Raw genomic sequence first — 20,999 nt, forward strand, 5'->3', positions numbered from 1 at the left:
TCTCGCTGACGTGAAAAAACTTAATGGAAAGGTTTTTATTATTGAAGATGTTCTATTATTTGAAGTTTGTTAAATTGGATACTAAATTTATTATTGCAGATGTTCCCTGAACTTCAAGGAGGAAACCAACACTGAATACCGCTGGGCTAGAAGCCTTTTGGTAATCGGATACTAAATAATAAAACTTAATACACCTGTATATTAAAAGGTAAATACAAGAATACTTTAACTACTTAATCAATAAAATGATGATGACCCTATAATCTCCCTCCTATCAATCAAAAATATCCAACTACACCAAGACAAAATCCAAATGACCACCGAAAGATTCTTCAAAGAAGTCGAATCACCCGAGCAAAAATCTCACGACGACGGCGTTCTCTTCCCGGCGGTGTTATCTCCCATCTCCAACACTGATCTTACAGGCTTTGAAGACGCGATCAGAGCTCATAAACCATGGCTGGATTCTCTTCTCCAAAAAAGAGGCGTTATTCTCTTTCGAGGCTTCCCTGTTACCTCTCCTTCCGACTTCAACGACGTCGTCGAAGCTTTTGGGTTCCCTGAAGCCTTCTACGTCGGCGGCAGAGCCTCCCGAACTCAAGTCGTCGGCCGGATTTACACCGCAAATGAAAGCCCGCCGGAAATGCAAATTCCTTTCCATCACGAGATGGCTTATGTAAATTCCTTTTATTTTTTCAATCTAACTATTACCTTAATTAGAAAGTACCAATCCATTAAAGTAATCTTGATCTGTATATGATTCTGTCAAACAGCTTCCAGACTTCCCCTCGAAGTTATTTTTCTTTTGTGAAGAAGCACCAGAAGCCGGAGGAGAAACTCCGGTAGTTTTAAGTCATATCATATATGAAAAGATGAAAGAGAAACACCCAGAGTTCGTTGCAAAACTGGAGGAGCATGGAGTAAAATATACAAAAATAATGAGCGAAGATAATCAAGAATCATTTTTCACTGGTAGTGGTTGGAAGTCAGCATACATGACCAATGACAAGAATGTTGCAGAAGAAAGGTTTGTGTATATATACTTCTTCTACAATATCGAACCTAATAAAGTGCATGCATGTTAATTACTATGTTAAATGCATTTACATAATCTAAAATTAATAGCTCATGATTGATAGGGCAGCGAAGCTGGGAACAAAGCTTGAATGGATGGGGAGTGATGTAAAAGCTATTACAGGTCCGATGCGAGGGATAAGGTTTGACAAGGAAAGTCAACGGAAGATTTGGTTCAATGGTTTGGCAGTTAGTTATAGTGGCTCCTCGACTACGAAAACCAATGATCGGAATACATTTATTGAGCTTGGAAATGGTGAACCTGTGTCGGATTCTGCCATGGAAGATTGCTTGAGAATCATGGAAGAAGAGTGTGTTGCAATACCATGGAGAAAAGGTGATGTTATGCTTGTTAATAATTTGATGGTTCTTCATAGCCGAAGGCCATTAATAAAGCCACCACGAAGCATTCTTGCATCACTTTGCAAGTGAGGGGAGAAAAGAGTCATTTCACTATATGAAAAAATGAATAGGAAATTAAAGTGTGGTCTATTTTGCTGTTTTTGTTCAACACTAATACATTATGTGATTTCGTATCTTTTCGTTTTACAAGAATGATGGTTTTTATTTGTTATTATCATTAAAGAGTCATTCACGTTGCTATTATATATTGGTTAGGATATAAAACATTGCCACTGTGAGTAAGTTTATAATTATATGATCTGGGAAAACTAAAACTTAAAAGAATAGTGAACATATATAGAGACAACAAACAAGGATATGAAAATTAAGAAACATGAAAAAAAAATATCATGTACATAGAAAGGAAGCAACGAGAATGAAAAAACTATCAAAGATATAGAGAGATGACATAGAGAACAAGAAATTGATATAAACTAAATTATACGACAATGGCAACAACTTCTACATTAATCGAGGAAAGTGAATCAAAAGTACATATTTCTACTATCTAGCATCATCAATAAAAAACGACAGCACATCAAATATCTCATTACATCATCATGGATAATTTTCCAAATAAAAGCCCCTGATTTCATCTAATGTCCAAAGCTCTGCGAGTTCATAGAAGGGAATTTCCACCCTCTCAACATGAACTTGAGCGGAAAAACTTGGATCTTTCTTAGCAAGAAAGAACACCAGCTTTAAAGTCTCTTCACTCATAATAGGCGAAGACTTAGATTTACCACAGTATTGAAAATACAAGGTGTTCTTCAACGTAAATAAACGTCCATCAATCCCAGAGTGTTCATAAATCAGTTTTCCAAATTCTTCATACCCCATTTCATGCAAAGCTGGAACCTTAAAACTTGAAGTTGATTTGTCACCCTTAAGTGCTCCATTCACAAATTTAACTTTACCTCCATAATAAAAATTCATATGAAAAGGATGATCTAGAGTCATGTCTTTTGATGAACTTGCTCGTAACTGCACACTCAATAACATTGCATGCGTCAAATCTTTTAAATAAGTGCTAACAAGATCAATCACAAACCTAAGAGCTACGTTTGTTGATCTAATTAATGGAAACAATTGGTGAACAAACCAACAAAAAGACGATTGTTTTCGTAAATATACATTGAAACGTTTGAAAAGCTCATTTTGAAAATCATAGATAAGGGAAAAATGCATACCTCACTTTTCATGGATATTCGAGAAGAAAGGAGGAGTGAGTGTTTAAGCAAACGAAGGATTTTTCTTTTGGTTCGTGATATGTGTCCCTGCAGTAGCAAGTATTTATAGGGTGATTACACTTGTTGAAGGGGAATTTTAAAAGCCAAAATTAAAACACCTTTTGGTTCCCTAGAAAATTGTATCGTCAATAAAAGATAGGGTTTTATTTATACATTCTACCCTATTAACACTCTACTTTATTTTAACCTAGATTAATGAATTTTTATTATTTTTTTAGGTTTCTCTTAAAAAAAAAAAAAAAAAAAAAAAAACAACCATCTGGTTGCCGGCAAAGGTCTTTGGATCAAATACGTGACATGCCTCCGATAACTCTCACACTTTTAGCCATGTAATACACAAAGTTGTTTAATAATTAAAAGTAACTAGGTTATAATCCTTGTATGATATAAATTTAAATAACATATAGTTGGTTGGATGAGAAAAAGATCAAAATTTATTGAATCTTTTGGACATAAAAAAATAGGATGAGTGGAGGAGCAAGTATCTTATTTAGTTTTATTTACTTTATAAAAATGTATCAAAATATACCATGTAGTGTTGAAGCATATAAAAAGAGAACTCATTTGAATATTTCAAACTTTGAAGAGTGTATTGAGCTTCAATGGAATGTAGATTGAATGTGAAACCTCTTTCTCTTCTGATCGTAAGCTTAAAAAAATAGAGTTAAAACAAAACATGTATTTTTTGAAATAGAAATCAAAATAACTTGGATCATATTGGTTGGATTTTTTTTTTTTTTTTTTTTGCTAAAAATAAAGACACATTGTCTTTGGTTGAAAACAAATTATGTTGTTATTTTGAGATGAAAGAAAAGTATGTTAATGTTTTTGGTTGAAAATATAAACAAAGAGTTTGGGTTTGGGTAAAAATAAAAGTATTTTTGGGAAGATGTTCAAAATGGGATGTCATGTGCTAAAAAAAATCTAATTAATTTATTTTGATTTGGTGGTAAAGATTTAGTTTACTTGTTATTATACAAGTATGTTTGTGATGTTAATAGTGAGGAATGACATAAATCAAAATTGCATTTGCGTAATAAACTTTTTGTCTAGCAGTTTATACTTATATATATATTTACATATCATCATTTAACGATAAAACCTTTTAAATGTTATAACTATAATATGTGTATTTACTTTTGGGTAAAAGAATCAATTTGACACATCTCTTACAAATAGTTCACATTATCGTTTAATTTTGTTTAAAAAAATCTTTAAGATATAAAGAAAATTGAGTTTAAATGTTACAATTATTTGATATTTTCAAGACTAATTGCATGTAAAAAGTTGTGGTCATCAACTTTTTTATTTTCAAAAAAAAGAAATTACACAAAATACTTCTTTGATCGAAAAACATCTTTCACATAAGTTAGACATGTTTTTAAACATAAACCTAATGAATATCTAAAAAGTATGTTGAAAAAAACATTAAACAAAAAAAAAACACTTTTCAATAAGAATGTTAAACAAAAAATGTGATCGATATTCACCTACGATACATATCTCATTTCTCTATAACAACTTCAAAACTATATAATAAAAAAAAACCCAAAAAATCATCTTAAAATAACAATGAACTTTGAACCATAAACCAAAACTAACAATGAACTTTGAACAATGTTCCCGATTGAGCAAAACCACACAGAAGCTTCACAAGAGCACGCCTACAACAATGAAACTTTGCGCATCACCCAAAAATAACAATGAACTTTGAACTACAAACCAGAATAAAAATGAACTTTGAACCATCATACTAAAATAAAAACAACATCGAACAAACTTCTCTTTATTCAATAAAAACTCAATCATCCAATATGATTTATGTTTCAACGAAACTCCCACCACAACATTTAATTCTCAATATCATCTTACATCATCTTTCTTTTAAATAAAAAAAAATGAGCATTGCATACCTTGTACGAAGTTTCACCATTGACCACTACTTATCATGATATACTTTTTTCTCTGCATCTTCAATTTTTTTTCGTTAGACCGGTTAATTTTGGCATTTTCTTCAATCAAGTCCAAATAAAAGCCAATTTTGATAGAGAAATTTGATGTTAAACCAATAATTTTTATGCAAAATATCCTTTATACCAAAAAAAAAAAAAACCTTATATTGTCAAAATACCTTAGAGCAACTTCATCAAAACAGCTACTCCTATAACCAAGAGCAAAACGTGTAAGCCCCTCTATTTTTAGTGTATGGTCAACATCTTGTTATTACCTTGAAAACTTCGATTCTTGAAAACCTGATTAAATCAACAAAATGCAAGTGTGTGTGTGTATGACTATGTGGCACACATGGCCTGGAGGTGGTGTTTTTCATTCAGGGCCTGTGGCATCCTGACCTAAAATTTAAAAAAAAAAGAAAAAAAAAAAAGAATAGCTGTTAAATTAACCAATCAATTTAATCTATTGAACATTTCATGACACAAGTTCCTGAATCCATTGAGCATTGTTGCCTAGTCGTGAACCAAATTAAACAAAGCAAAAAAGACATAAAATACCCCATGCATTAAGTTTTTGGAGTTGAAGAATATTGCAAAATTATTTTAAAAAAAAGTCAATGTGTTACCCAGGAAAACTAATGAATTTAAAGCAATAGCATCCAAAAAAATCTTATCAAAAATTTTGAAATGTTGTAATATAAACCAGTTTCTAAGAGATAAAAGTATTACAAAAATATGAAGACAATATGAAGTAAAGGAAATCAATTGAGCTAATTACTCATGCATCGTAAAACAACATAAAAGACAATAGAGTTTTTGCAATTCCATATCCACAAACATCAAGGATAAAAAAATGGTTGGCATTGTGATTTGGATTGTTCATCAAGATATGAAGAAAAAAAATAACATTATAAAACCAATATCAAATCATCATCGATCTTGTAAATGCAATCTTAAAAGTTAAAGAGAATGAAATTAAGGCTAAAGAATGGAAATTATCAACCTTCTATGACCAAACAAAATCGATTGAATCAAATTTAGTAAAACCATATAAACCACTCAAATGTAAAGGCGGATATATAAAATGTAATTATACGATTCAGTGAAACACATAAAACCATATAATATGCAATTATATGATCCAATTAAAGTTATTAACACTTTAAATCATACTAATGTAAATGTATTACCTGAGAATCGAGATTGACGTAAGGGAAGACCATGTGTTACAGTAGAGTGACAAATATTAATAAATCAAGGAAGATAACACATGTCATAATAGTATTTCGAACACCAATTCATATAAATTCGTAACTTCTTCATACGAAACTTCGAGTTTTTATCCCTCTACTACTGTTACGAAACTTTGAAAATTCGTAACTTCTTCATACGAGGTCCAATTTGAGCGATCTTTTTATGCACGCTCACCTTTCAATGAGATGTACGCTTTTTGTTTAGATACTTAAGGCTAAAATGCATATTATTGAGATTTTTCTTTTTACGTCAAATAATGTTTTAACGGCGTGTCGTAAATATACGAGTGGTTATAATTTCTTCAATATAACCTGGTTTTGAGCGTTCTTTATGTTTTAGGAAACCTTGACACGTTATCTAATATTTGATGCATCCCAACTTAGATATTTGAATACTTTATTTTCAAGGTTAATTTAGTTGTATTTGACTTTTGAGCGTTACAATGCTTTTGGAAAATATAGGGTTGTCACATCATCCCCCTGTTAAGGGAATTTCGTCCCGAAATTTAATCTAAGATAGAGTTTACAGTTTAGGAAAAAGATGTGGGTACTTTTGTTTCATCTGATCCTCTCGTTCCCAGGTGTATTCAGGTCCTCGCTTGGCATTCCAGCGGACCTTTACGATAGGTATGCGGCTTTTTTTAGTTCTTTTGACTTCCCGATCCATGATCTCTACTGGTTCCTCTACAAATTGGAGGTTTTCATTTATTGCTATTTCGTCTAGAGGGACGACAAGGGTCTCATCGGATAAGCACTTCTTTAGGTTTGATACGTGAAAGGTTGGGTGTATGTTGTGGAGTTCCTGAGGTAGTCTAAGTTTGTAAGCCACTGAACTGATCTTGGCAAGGATCTCGAATGGTCCGATGTATCTAGGGTTCAGTTTCCCATGTTTTCCGAAGTGTATTAATCCTTTCCAAGGTGAGACTTTTAGTAGGACACGGTCTCCAACCTGGAATTCCAAGGGTTTTCGTCTCTTATCTGCATAACTCTTTTGTCTATCCCTTGATACCTTTAGACGTTCTCGGATTTGAACAATCTTCTCCGTAGTTTCCCTTATGATCTCTGGTCCAGTGAGCGTGTTGTCAGTTGCTTGTCCTCTTGCTAGTTGTGTGTCCCCCACTTCAGCCCAACATAAAGGTGACCTACACTTGCGGCCATAGAGGGCTTCGAACGGGGCAGCTTTGATACTGGTGTGGTAGCTGTTGTTGTACGAGAACTCGACCAAGGGTAGATGTGTGTCCCATGCTTTGCCAAAATCGATTACGCAAGCTCTCAGCATGTCTTCTAGGGTTTGTACGGTTCTCTCGCTCTGGCCGTCGGTTTGTGGGTGATAAGCGGTACTCATGTCTAGTCTTGTCCCCAAAGCTTTTTGTAGCGACTGCCAGAACCTTGAGGTGAATCTACTATCTCGGTCCGAGATAATGGATACGGGCACACCATGCAGTCGTACAATTTCTCTGAGGTATTTCCTTGTTAACTTCTCCAATTTATCCGTCTCTTTGATCGGTAGGAAATGCGCTGATTTAGTTAACCTGTCGACAATTACCCAAATGGTGTCGAGTCCGCTTGTCGTTTTGGGTAACTTGGTTATGAAATCCATGGTTATCCACTCCCACTTCCATTCGGGTATTTCTGGTTTTTGTAATAAACCCGAAGGCTTTTGGTATTCTACCTTGACCTTAGCGCACGTCAGACATTTACTTACGTAGGTAGCAATTTCGGCTTTCATGCTCGGCCACCAGTACAACTTCTTAAGGTCGAGATACATCTTGTCGGAGCCGGGATGTATGGAGTATCATGTTTTATGGGCTTCGTCCATGACGATTTCTCTGAATCCACCAAACTTCGGTGTCCATATTCGATCCATGAAATAATGAACTCCGTCGCTCTTGGTTTCAAGGTTCTTATCCATTCCCCTTAGGGCTTCTCCTGTTACATTTTCGGATTTTAAGGCTTCTATTTAGGCTTCCTTGATTTGCGTGGACAGGTGTGAATGGATCGTCATAGTTAGGGACTTCACTCGACGACCTGAGTACTCCTTCCGACTGAGTGCATCAGCCACTACATTAGCCTTTCCGGGGTGATATCGAATTTCGCATTCGTAATCACTTAGTAGTTCTACCCACCGTCTTTGTCTCATGTTGAGTTCTTTCTGGTTGAGGATATGTTGAAGGCTTTTATGGTCAGTGAAGATCGTACATTTCGTGCCGTAGAGGTAGTGTCTCCATATCTTTAGAGCGAAGACGACTGCTCCTAGCTCAAGATCGTGCGTTGTGTAGCTCACTTCATGCGTCTTTAGTTGCCTTGAGGCATAGGCGATGACCTTCCCTCGTTGCATCAGGATACACCCGAGTCCTTGGTTTGATGCATCGCAATAGACCACGAAGTCCTCCGTTCCTTCTGGCAGGGTTAGGATGGGCGCACTACATAATGCTCGTTTTAGCGTTTGAAACGCGGCGTCTTGTTTTTCTCCCCAGTCGAAGGTCACATTCTTCTGAGTTAGTGTGGTGAGTGGCTTGGCAATCTTGGAGAAATTTTGTATGAACCTTCGGTAATACCCGGCGAGTCCCAAAAATTTTCGGATCTCTGTAGGGGTTCTTTGTGACAATCGTCAATCTTGAGTCAAGTCAAGTCATCAAGTCAAGCCGGTCAACTCAATTAAACCTTGTGTATTAGGGTTTGTGTTATGATCATACTGTATAACTTGCTATATTAATGGGAAAACATCACTTGAGAAAAGTCTTGTGTTAAAAATTTCCTAAGCCCTAGTGCTAATCAATGAACTAAACTGATAAAAACCATGTTGCATACTCATTGGGAGTGTGTGGGATCCTTAATCATGACTTAACGAGGCTCAAGAAACCTGCATTGCGGAGCCAAACACTCACAAATGCCACACTTGAAACCTCTCTCAAATATCTCTTTGTATGAGAAATCTCTCCAAGAATGTCAAATCTCTCCCAAATCTCTCCAAGTATGTGAAACCTCTCTCAAATATCTCTTTGTATGAGAAATCTCTCCAAGAATGTCAAATCTCTCCCAAATCTCTCCAAGTATGAGAAATCTCTCCCAAATCTCCCTCAAATAGTTCCCGTAACTTTTTAGAATCATTCGGGTCATTCCGGACCTTAACCGGGTCAAAAACGGCTTAAAACGGGGCGAAAATGAGAAAAATAGGCTTTAGGAACCGAAACTGGAATGAGAGGCCTCTTAGGACCAGAACCGAGCCTCTGGTGGCTGAGGCATGCGAGACCGAGCCTCGGTCTCTGCCTCTCTCGGTCGCTCGGCCTCTGCCTCTCTCGGTCTCTGCCTCGCTCGGTCTCTGCCTTCTCACGCTCTGCCTCTCTCGGTCTCTGCTGGTCGCTCGGTCTCTGCCTCTCTCGGTCTCTGCTGGTCGCTCGGCCTCTGCCTCTCTCGGTCTCTGCCTCGCTCGGTCTCTGCTCCGCCCCTCTGTCTCTTCCCTCCTCTCGGTCTCTGCTCTTTCTCTCCTCTCTGTCTCTTCGCGCCCCTCTGTTCTCTCCTCCCCCCTCTCGGTTCCTTCCCTCTCTCTTCTCCCCTCTCGGTTTCTACCCTCCCTCCTCTCGGTTTCAACATCAGAAGGCCGAACCTCGGCCAGATTTCGGAAATTTGTCACTTTTAGCCCATTTTTGATATTTTTAACATTTTGAGCCCGTTTTTCGTGATTTTAAAGCGGGATTTTCTCCAGAAATTATATTTTAACATAATAAACTCTAAATATTCATAATTTAAACATATTTTTATGAAAATCATTATCTAAATAATAAAGATCTAATGGGGGATTTATTTAAGGTGGAGTGTTGACTTTGCCTTAACTTATGACACAAGCAACCACCCCATACCCACTCTATGACCAGCCATACCTCCCCACCTTACCTATGTCACTTCAATGTCCCTTACACTCAAATTACACTCACTCCCACGTTTTTTTGAGCTAGAACAAACACCCACTCTCCTCATTTTCTCTCATTGCTCTCATTCCACTAAGTAACAAGCACCACTTTTCTCTCAAACTCTTTCTACACAAATTTCGAGATTCAAGGCTGATTTCAAGTGTTCTTCCACTCTTAGTAAGTAAAAATTCATCCTCCCTATTATTATTTCACTTCATTCTACTCAAATCTTTGATTGCTTACACAAACTCCATAACTATAATGTTAGATTCTCGAAAATCTTCAAGGCATCTCCAAGTGTTCTTGAATTAAACACTTCAATTCTTCAACAATCATCTACTGAAATCACTTAAGGTGAGTTCATACCTCTACATTTTCATGTTTTCTCAAGTTTTCAGGGGGAGAATACAAGTTAAAACACCAAGAACATAACTAAATTTTTCTAACAGCCTTCATCAGAAAAGTTCAACTCCATTCATGGGCTGTTTTGGGCATCTTAAACATTTTTTGTTTTCAAAACTGTACAAGGTGAAAATAGTTCAATTTTGTAGCTTTAAAATGACTACTTGCACATCTCCATACGATTTTTCTACAATTTATGGTGATTTTTACAAAACTGCCTATCATTTCAAACAACAATCCGGACCAGTCTGTGATTATGGACTTTTTCACCCAAGTTGGAGGTCATTAAAAATCGTGATAAAAATTATGAGTAAACTAAACACATTTTGTGAACTCTCAGAATTTACGGATCTAGTTTTCGACTTCGTATGATTTTTCTATGATTTTTCCAAAACAGGGCAGAATGGCTAAAGTTAGCCAACATCATGTATATATCATAACACTTTGTATTATGTTGAGCAAAGTGTATAATCATAAGTTCTAATATTTGAATGTGTTTCCTTATTAGTTTATCATTATGAACTGAAACTAAGTCATTCATATTAAATATTATTCATTCATTTTAGAACACGTATATTTAACTATAAAGAGTATAGTTTGATAAATTCACAACACTAATACATTTCCTTAAAAGAATTCATACATATTACATACATTTTAGATAAACTATAATAGGTATAGTTTATGATACATCACTCAACACACTCGTACAAAAAGGGTACATTCATACAAGAAAGATTTATATTCACACACATTTCACGTAAACTTGTTAACCTATGTTGTGAGACTCTCTCTCTCCCCGTACGTCCGAGTGCGAGATATAATTCCTGGTAGTTATAATCAGAATCTCCTTGAGGGAGAACGTGATACTTGTATATAGATCTATATTGGGTTTGACACCCCACACCTTGCTGCTAGCTACAGTGGGACCTGCAGGTCTACGGGTGACAAATGTCATTTCATTTTCGCGACGCCTGAGAAACGTTGTGGCAGGTTCACATAGTCACAGTATGATTATAGCGACTCACCTAGGGAGATAACAATTCATAAAGTTTACGGGATTTCATAAAACTGAAGTAGGTTTTAGGTTGATTAAAAATTTACTTTCCATATCATTTTAAACTCACGACATTTCTACTAAGTAATGATGATTTCTTATACATTTTGGTCTTTGGTTATAAGGCTACATTTTACGGACTTCAAGGAAAATATCGGATTTTTCTGAAACAAACGCGACATTTATATGTGAAAGACTTCTACTAAGTTTATTAATAAAAGCTTATGAACTCACCAACCTTTGTGGTGACACTTTTCAAACAACTTGTATTCTCAGGAAAACACTAAACAGGTAATCAAGTGCTTTTGAGGATGGGACGTTAAGGCGTCAAACTTTTCATATTTTGTCAACATATTGTAATTGATTTTGAACCATGTAATTCATACAAGTGATGTAACTTTTTCAATTATATATATGTTGGTTGTGTTTGCTTAAATTACTATTGAAATTGTGGTTATGATACTATACATGAAGTCCTCCACCCCCGGACGTTTCCGCCATCCTTGGTTTGGGGGTGTGACAGATTGGTATCAGAGCACAGTTTATAGTGAATTAAGTATGTCAAAGCACATAAGATATACAAACTATAAACACATTTGGGACTAAAAGTCTCTGATTCTAAAAATGCTTTAACGAGTTGTACTTTTAGAAAACAAATAATTTCTTGTTTTAAAGTATACTTACATGCATTCTATACTAGCATGGTGTCATATCTTAGGAGAACATAAATTGAAAGAGGAGGAGTCGAACATTATTAGTACGCCTTAGCATGTGTAATCAGTTCTGGGAGGGATATAGCCTGATCAACTATATCCGTCCAAGAAGTAACTTACGCACACTAAGGAATAGTCGTAATGAGCGACAAGTCTGATAACCTAATTACACTCCATAAAGAACACGTTAAGAACCAAATATAAACATTTAAACATACTATAGTAGTATTTGTACGTCTCTATAGCGCCAGATTATTATTTTCCGATATGTGCTTCTTAACCCCGTTTCTCGTGCAGACGACATGGCAGGATTTCACATACCCGGGGACCCCTATTTTCCCAATCAGGGAAACGCGGGATGGATCGAAGAGGATCCCGAGGAGGATCCCGAAGAGGATCCCGAGGAGGATCCCGAAGAGGATCCCGAGGAAGAGCCCGAGGAGGAAGACGAACAAGAAGAAGAAGAGGAAGACGACCAAGAAGAAGAGGAAGACGAAGAGGAAGAAGAGGAAGGTGATGAGATAGTCATGTTTGGGAACGAAGCGGAGGAACCACCAGAAGTATTCAACCCTCCCTACATCGCGAGGGTACCAGCACACCGTTTTGGATACAACGGACCTGAACCCCCTTGGGTAACAACGATCGAAAGATGGAGCCGACAACAACGCCAGCGGTCACCATATGGCTACCAACGAGGTTACTATGATCTCACTCATGGTGGACCGGCTGACAGAGCTCTCCCCGTCACGATACAACGAATAGCAAGTATGGATGATCGTGGTAGGACGACGACTGATCAGGTCCGGGAGTTAAGCGCCATCGTACAGTCTACTACTGATCGCACCAGAGACCTGGAACGAGACTCCCACCACAGAGAACAACTCATTCAAGACCTTCTCGCAGCTCAAGCAGAAACAAGAGAGTATCGGAAAAGATACATGGCACTCGAAGAGAGAATGGTTGCAGCCGAACGCAGATTGGCGGAACTACAGGGCGCATCGACATCATCGCAGCCTCCGTCAAAAAAGGGTTGCAGTGATTGGGACTCGTTACTATTCTCACGTCTTGGTATTAAAATTTTATGAGTACGCGTTGGTGCTACTCTTTGTATGTAGTTCGACCCTGCGACTAAGTGATTACACTATTCAAAGGGCTTTTGTAATGCCAAAAGTATCTTTTGTAACGATGTAATGTAGACCCTTATGAGGTCAAACTTTTCCCTCTAAACGTTATGTACTAAAAGTTATCAATGAAATTTGGCATGTGTTTTATTTATTGAATGTCTGGCACTATACATCATAACCTGATCACACAAACAGTTTACTCATAATTTTTTTTTGATAAAATACAAGAGGGATGAAACCAGTAACACTCGACTCGTTATCACTATTAAAGCCTTACCGACTGGTCATTTTTTTATGACAGAACCATGCCACCAAGGAAAATACCAAGGCCTTCCAACAATACTGGGCCGCCTCCACCACCACCTCCGCAGTTTGATCATGCGATGTTCCAGGCTGCAGTAACGGCAGCCGTGGCGGCAGCAATGTCGCAAATGGGAACCAATGGTTCTGGCGGTTCTGGATCCAGAGCTAGCAATTCCATTCATGGGGACAGCACGGGGCGTACGAGGGAGTGCTCTTACAAAGACTTCACGAATGGCAAACCCAACCCTTTCAATGGAAGCGGGGGTGTTATCACACTGGTGCAATGGTTCGAAAGGACCGAGGCAGTTTTTGAAATCTGCGCTTGTCCCGAAGCGAGCAAGGTCAAGTATGCGGCATTCACTTTCACTGGAAAAGCACTTACTTGGTGGAATGGCCGAGTTAAATCACTTACTCCTGCAGTAGCTAACGCAATCAGCTGGGAGGATTTGAAAGCCCTAATGTTAAAGGAATACTGCCCGAGGGGCGAAATACAAAAACTTGAAGAAGAACTTTGGAACCTCAGAATGACAGGCACTGATCTTGAAACTTATACTGCCCGTTTCAACGACCTAGCACTTCTCTGTCCAACAATGGTCACTCCAGAAGAGAAGAAGGTGGAACAATATCTCTGGGGGCTGTCATCCCAGATTCAAGATAGTGTATTGGCCTCGAAACCCACTACCTTTGAGAGTGCCAAGGAATTGGCACAACAACTCATAGATCACAGGGCTAGCCGTGGTACCGTGATAACCACCACCGACCGAACAAAAGGAGGGAACAACAAGAGGAAGTTCTGGGGCAATAAAAAGAAACAACCAATTCAGGACCCCGCCAAAAAGCAACAGATTGTTGCTGTTCGTGCCGCCACTACTGCTGTCGCTCCAACGCCGCCGAAACAATATACAGGGACTCTTCCCAAGTGTAACAAGTGTAACTACCACCATAACGGTGCTTGTCGAGAGTTACACTGCAATAACTGTAACAAAAAGGGGCACACCGCACGATTCTATAGAGCGACTACCCAACCCGCCGCACAAGTCGCTACGACCGCCAACACCGGAGCAAGCCAAACCTGCTATGGATGTGGTGAAACGGGACACTTCAGGAGGAACTGCCCCAAGGCACGAGCCCCTAATGATGGGGGTGTAGGGAGAGTCCTAACTTTAGGGCAGGGAGAAGCAGTCAAGGATCCCTCTGTGGTTACTGGTACGTTCCTCCTCAATAACTCTTATGCATGCGTACTTTTCGATAGTGGGGCAGAAAGAAGTTTCATAAGTCACCAATTCAAACATATACTTAAGCAAAATTCTCAACCACTAGAATATTCTTACATCGTAGAAATGGCAAATGGAAAGGTTGAGCGTGCTAATGATATTTACATAGGGTGTACCCTCACTCTAGACAACCATTTGTTCAAAATTGACCTTATGCCGGTCACCATAAAAAGCTTCGATATAATCATTGGTATGGATTGGTTAAGCCTTCATCGTACCGACATTCTATGTTAGTAAAGGGCCGTCCGCCTCAATCTGCCAAATGGCAACATTCTCACCGTTTATGGCAATAAACCTAGTGCGAACCTACAAATCATCTCTTGTGTTAAAACCCAAAAGTACCTCCGAAAGCAATACCATGCTTTCTTAGCCCACATCGTAGACAAGAAACAGGAGGTGAAGGACATCAAAGAAATTCCAGAAGTATGCAACTTCCCTGATGTATTCCCAGACGATCTGCCAGGTGTACCACTCGCACGACAAGTCGAATTTCGGATCGACTTGATCCCAGGAGCTACCCCTGTCGCCAGGGCTCCATATCGCTTAGCACCGGCAGAAATGCAAGAACTATCCAGCCAGTTGAATGAACTATTGAGCAAAGGGTTCATCAGGCCAAGCTTCTCGCCCTGGGGAGCACCAGTCTTATTTGTAAAGAAGAAGGATGGGTCTTTTCACATGTGCATAGACTATCGAGAACTAAACAAACTCACTATCAAAAACCGCTATCCCCTACCCCGAATCGATGACCTCTTCGACCAACTCCAAGGAGCCAGCTACTTTTCAAAAATCGACCTGAGGTCGGGCTATCATCAACTACGAGTTTAGGAAGAGGATATCCCCAAGACGGCATTCAGAACTCGCTATGGGCACTATGAGTTTGTAGTGATGCCATTCGGGTTAACTAACGCGCCTGCGGTGTTCATGGATTTGATGAATCGAGTGTGTCGACCCTTCTTGGATAAATTCGTCATCGTATTCATCGATGATATCTTGGTCTATTCGAGGAGCGAAGAAGAGCACAGATAACACCTACGACTAGTTCTGGAGATTTTAAGAACCGAGAAGCTTTACGCTAAATTCTCAAAGTGTGAATTTTGGCTCCGTGAAGTAGGATTCCTTGGCCACGTAGTAAGCAAGGAAGGAATACATGTGGACCCCTCAAAGATCAAAGCAATCGAAGATTGGTCAACACCTACAACGCCAACAGAAATCCGACAGTTTTTGGGACTCGTAGGCTACTATCGAAGATTCATACAAAATTTCTCCAAGATCGCTAAGCCTCTCACCACCTTGACTCAGAAAGGTGTAGTGTTCGAATGGGAAGATAAACAAGAAGCCGCCTTCCAGACACTAAAGCAAGCCCTATGCAGCGCACCAGTCTTGTCTCTTCCAGAAGGAACCGATGATTTTGTGGTGTATTGCGATGCTTCGAATCAAGGCCTCGGCTGTGTGCTCATGCAAAGGGGAAAAGTCATCGCTTATGCATCAAGGCAACTGAAGACACATGAAGTTAATTATACAACCCACGACCTTGAACTGGGAGCAGTGGTGTTCGCCCTGAAGATCTGGAGGCACTACCTCTACGGCACCAAGTGCACCATCTTCACTGATCACAAAAGTCTTCAGCACATTCTCAATCAGAAAGAACTTAACATGCGCCAAAGAAGATGGGTGGAATTACTGAATGACTACGAATGTGAAATTCGCTACCACCAGGGCAAGGCCAATGTAGTAGCCAATGCCTTAAGTAGGAAAGAATACTCGGGTCGCCGAGTAAAATCCCTAGCCATGACCATCCACTCCCAACTGGCCACCCAGATCAAGGACGCCCAATTAGAAGCCTTGAAACCAGAAAACGTGGCAAGCGAAGCACTAAGGGGGATGGACAAGAACTTGGAAGTCAAAGGGGATGGAACTCGTTATCTCATGAATCGAATCTGGACACCGAAATTCGGTGGGTACCGAGACGTTGTAATGAACGAGGCCCACAAGACTCGATACTCCATTCACCCTGGGTCAGATAAGATGTATCTAGACCTCAAAAGGTTATACTGGTGGCCAAACATGAAGGCTGAAATTGCTACTTATGTGAGCAAGTGCCTCACTTGCGCCAAGGTCAAGGTGGAATATCAGAAGCCATCAGGACTACTTCAACAACCGGATATACCCGAGTGGAAGTGGGAGCGAATAACCATGGACTTCATAACCAAACTGCCTAAGACGTTAGGTGGAATGGATACCATATGGGTGGTTGTGGACAGATTGACCAAGTCCGCGCACTTTCTGCCAATAAAGGAAACAGACAAGATGGAGAAGTTAACCAGGACGTACATTAAAGAGATCGTGCGACTACATGGTGTACCAACATCCATTATCTCTGATCGAGATAGTAGATTCACCTCGCGATTCTGGTAGTCCCTACAGAAGTCTCTGGGAACTAGGCTTGACATGAGTACGGCCTACCATCCACAAACTGACGGACAAAGCGAGAGAACCATCCAGACATTGGAAGACATACTGAGAGCCTGTGTGATAGATTTTGGTAAGGCATGGGATACCCATCTGCCGCTTATCGAATTCTCTTATAATAACAGCTATCACACTAGCATTGGAGTAGCTCCATTCGAAGCTCTCTATGGTCGCAAGTGTAGATCACCACTGTGTTGGGCCGAAGTTAGAGATACTCAGCTGGCCAGTGGGCAAGTCCCTGATAGCACCCTTACTGGGCCTGAAATCATAAGGGAAACCACAGAAAAGATCATTCAAATTCGGGAAAAACTAAAAGCGTCTCGTGATCGACAAAAGAGTTACGCGGATAAGCGACGCAAACCTTTAGAATTCCAAGTCGGAGACCGGGTACTACTAAAAGTTTCCCCCTGGAAGGGGATGATATGTTTCGGTAAACGAGGGGAACTAAACCCAAGGTACATCGGTCCGTTCGAAATCCTTGCTAGGATTGGTCCTGTGGCGTACAAACTCCGACTACCACAAGAACTTAGTAATGTACACCCTACCTTCCACGTATCCAACTTAAAGAAGTGTCTGTCTGACGAGACACTCGTAATACCACTCGAAGAAATTGAAGTTAATGAAAATCTCCACTTTGTGGAGGAACCCGTCGAGATCATGGATCGAGAGATCAAGAGAACAAAACAAAGTCGCATTCCCATAGTGAAGGTTCGTTGGAACGCGAAACGAGGGCCTGAGTTTACCTGGGAACGTGAAGATCAAATGAAGCAAAAGTATCCATATATTTTCCCAAACCCATGAAGTCCCAGCCGAATTTAAATTTCGGGACGAAATTCCCTCTAACGGGGGGATGATGTGACAATCGTCAATCTTGAGTCAAGTCAAGTCATCAAGTCAAGCCGGTCAACTCAATTAAACCTTGTGTATTAGGGTTTGTGTTATGATCATACTGTATAACTTGCTATATTAATGGGAAAACATCACTTGAGAAAAGTCTTGTGTTAAAAATTTCCTAAGCCCTAGTGCTAATCAATGAACTAAACTGATAAAAACCATGTTGCATACTCATTGGGAGTGTGTGGGATCCTTAATCATGACTTAACGAGGCTCAAGAAACCTGCATTGCGGAGCCAAACACTCACAAATGCCACACTTGAAACCTCTCTCAAATATCTCTCTGTATGAGAAATCTCTCCAAGAATGTCAAATCTCTCCCAAATCTCTCCAAGTATGTGAAACCTCTCTCAAATATCTCTTTGTATGAGAAATCTCTCCAAGAATGTCAAATCTCTCCCAAATCTCTCCAAGTATGAGAAATCTCTCCCAAATCTCCCTCAAATAGTTCTCGTAACTTTTTAGAATCATTCGGGTCATTCCGGACCTTAACCGGGTCAAAAACGGCTTAAAACGGGGCGAAAACGAGAAAAATAGGCTTTAGGAACCGAAACTGGAATGAGAGGCCTCTTAGGACCAGAACCGAGCCTCTGGTGGCTGAGGCATGCGAGACCGAGCCTCGGTCTCTACCTCTCTCGGTCGCTCTTCTGGTCGCTCGGTCTCTGCCTTCTCACGCTCTGCCTCTCTCGGTCTCTGCTGGTCGCTCGGCCTCTGCCTCTCTCGGTCTCTGCCTCGCTCGGTCTCTGCCTTCTCACGCTCTGCCTCTCTCGGTCTCTGTTGGTCGCTCGGTCTCTGCCTCTCTCGGTCTCTGCTGGTCGCTCGGCCTCTGCCTCTCTCGGTCTCTGCCTCGCTCGGTCTCTGCTCCGCCTCTCTGTCTCTTCCCTCCTCTCGGTCTCTGCTCTTTCTCTCCTCTCTGTCTCTTCGCGCCCCTCTGTTCTCTCCTCCCCCCTCTCGGTTCCTTCCCTCTCTCTTCTCCCCTCTCGGTTTCTACCCTCCCTCCTCTCGGTTTCAACATCAGAAGGCCGAACCTCGGCCAGATTTCGGAAATTTGTCACTTTTAGCCCATTTTTGATATTTTTAACATTTTGAGCCCGTTTTTCGTGATTTTAAAGCGGGATTTTCTCCAGAAATTATATTTTAACATAATAAACTCTAAATATTCATAATTTAAACATATTTTTATGAAAATCATTATCTAAATAATAAAGATCTAATGGGGGATTTATTTAAGGTGGAGTGTTGACTTTGCCTTAACTTATGACACAAGCAACCACCCCATACCCACTCTATGACCAGCCATACCTCCCCACCTTACCTATGTCACTTCAATGTCCCTTACACTCAAATTACACTCACTCCCACGTTTTTTTGAGCTAGAACAAACACCCACTCTCCTCATTTTCTCTCATTGCTCTCATTCCACTAAGTAACAAGCACCACTTTTCTCTCAAACTCTTTCTACACAAATTTCGAGATTCAAGGCTGATTTCAAGTGTTCTTCCACTCTTAGTAAGTAAAAATTCATCCTCCCTATTATTATTTCACTTCATTCTACTCAAATCTTTGATTGCTTACACAAACTCCATAACTATAATGTTAGATTCTCGAAAATCTTCAAGGCATCTCCAAGTGTTCTTGAATTAAACACTTCAATTCTTCAACAATCATCTACTGAAATCACTTAAGGTGAGTTCATACCTCTACATTTTCATGTTTTCTCAAGTTTTCAGGGGGAGAATACAAGTTAAAACACCAAGAACATAACTAAATTTTTCTAACAGCCTTCATCATAAAAGTTCAACTCCATTCACGGGCTGTTTTGGGCATCTTAAACATTTTTTGTTTTCAAAAATGTACAAGGTGAAAATAGTTCAAGTTTGTAGCTTTAAAATTACTACTTGCACATCTCCATACGATTTTTCTACAGTTTATGGTGATTTTTACAAAACTGCCTATCATTTCAAACAACAATCCGGACCAGTCTGTGATTATGGACTTTTTCACCCAAGTTTGAGGTCATTAAAAATCGTGATAAAAATTATGAGTAAACTAGACACATTTTGTGAACTCTAAGAATTTACGGATCTAGTTTTCGACTTCGTATGATTTTTCTATTATTTTTCCAAAACAGGGCAGAATGGCTAAAGTTAGCCAACATCATGTATATATCATAACACTTTGTATTATGTTGAGCAAAGTGTATAATCATAAGTTCTAATATTTGAATGTGTTTCCTTATTAGTTTATCATTATGAACTGAAACTAAGTCATTCATATTAAATATTATTCATTCATTTTAGAACACGTATATTTAACTATAAAGAGTATAGTTTGATAAATTCACAACACTAATACATTTCCATAAAAGAATTCATACATATTACATACATTTTAGATAAACTATAATAGGTATAGTTTATGATACATCACTCAACACACTCGTACAAAAAGGGTACATTCATACAAGAAAGATTTATATTCACACACATTTCACGTAAACTTGTTAACCTATGTTGTGAGACTCTCTCTCTCCCCGTACGTCCGAGTGCGAGATATAATTCCTGGTAGTTATAATCAGAATCTCCTTGAGGGAGAACATGATACTTGTATATAGATCTATATTGGGTTTGACACCCCACACCTTGCTGCTAGCTACAGTGGGACCTGCAGGTCTACGGGTGACAAATGTCATTTCATTTTCGCGACGCCTGAGAAACGTTGTGGCAGGTTCACATAGTCACAGTATGATTATAGCGACTCACCTAGGGAGATAACAATTCATAAAGTTTACGGGATTTCATAAAACTAAAGTAGGTTTTAGGTTGATTAAAAATTTACTTTCCATATCATTTTAAACTCACGAAATTTCTACTAAGTAATGATGATTTCTTATACATTTTGGTCTTTGGTTATAAGGCTAC

The 20,999-nt window shown here is 39.2% G+C and overlaps 1 protein-coding gene across 1 annotated transcript; it reads left to right on the plus strand.

The window, feature by feature from the left end:
- Positions 1-256: 256 nt before the first annotated feature.
- LOC145038842 (clavaminate synthase-like protein At3g21360) lies at positions 257-1,640 on the plus strand. Its single transcript, XM_078987075.1, has 3 exons — positions 257-676; positions 774-1,027; positions 1,140-1,640. Exons 1-3 carry the CDS (start codon positions 314-316, stop codon positions 1,504-1,506), a joined length of 984 nt encoding a protein of 327 aa, XP_078843201.1. The 5' UTR covers positions 257-313; the 3' UTR covers positions 1,507-1,640.
- The last annotated feature ends 19,359 nt before the right edge of the window (positions 1,641-20,999 follow it).

Source organism: Lactuca saligna, chromosome 4, assembly GCF_052625555.1.
Source record: "Lactuca saligna cultivar CGN05327 chromosome 4, ASM5262555v1, whole genome shotgun sequence".
In the NCBI taxonomy this organism is placed as follows: domain Eukaryota; kingdom Viridiplantae; phylum Streptophyta; class Magnoliopsida; order Asterales; family Asteraceae; genus Lactuca; species Lactuca saligna.

Bases quoted from the DNA above. Each gene is read 5' to 3' on its own strand.
- LOC145038842 (XM_078987075.1), top strand. From the start codon at position 314: ATGACCACCGAAAGATTCTTCAAAGAAGTCGAATCACCCGAGCAAAAA. The intron at 677-773 runs GTAAATTCCTTT...TCTGTCAAACAG, and splicing joins TCCATCACGAGATGGCTTAT to CTTCCAGACTTCCCCTCGAA. The intron at 1,028-1,139 runs GTTTGTGTATAT...CATGATTGATAG, and splicing joins AAGAATGTTGCAGAAGAAAG to GGCAGCGAAGCTGGGAACAA.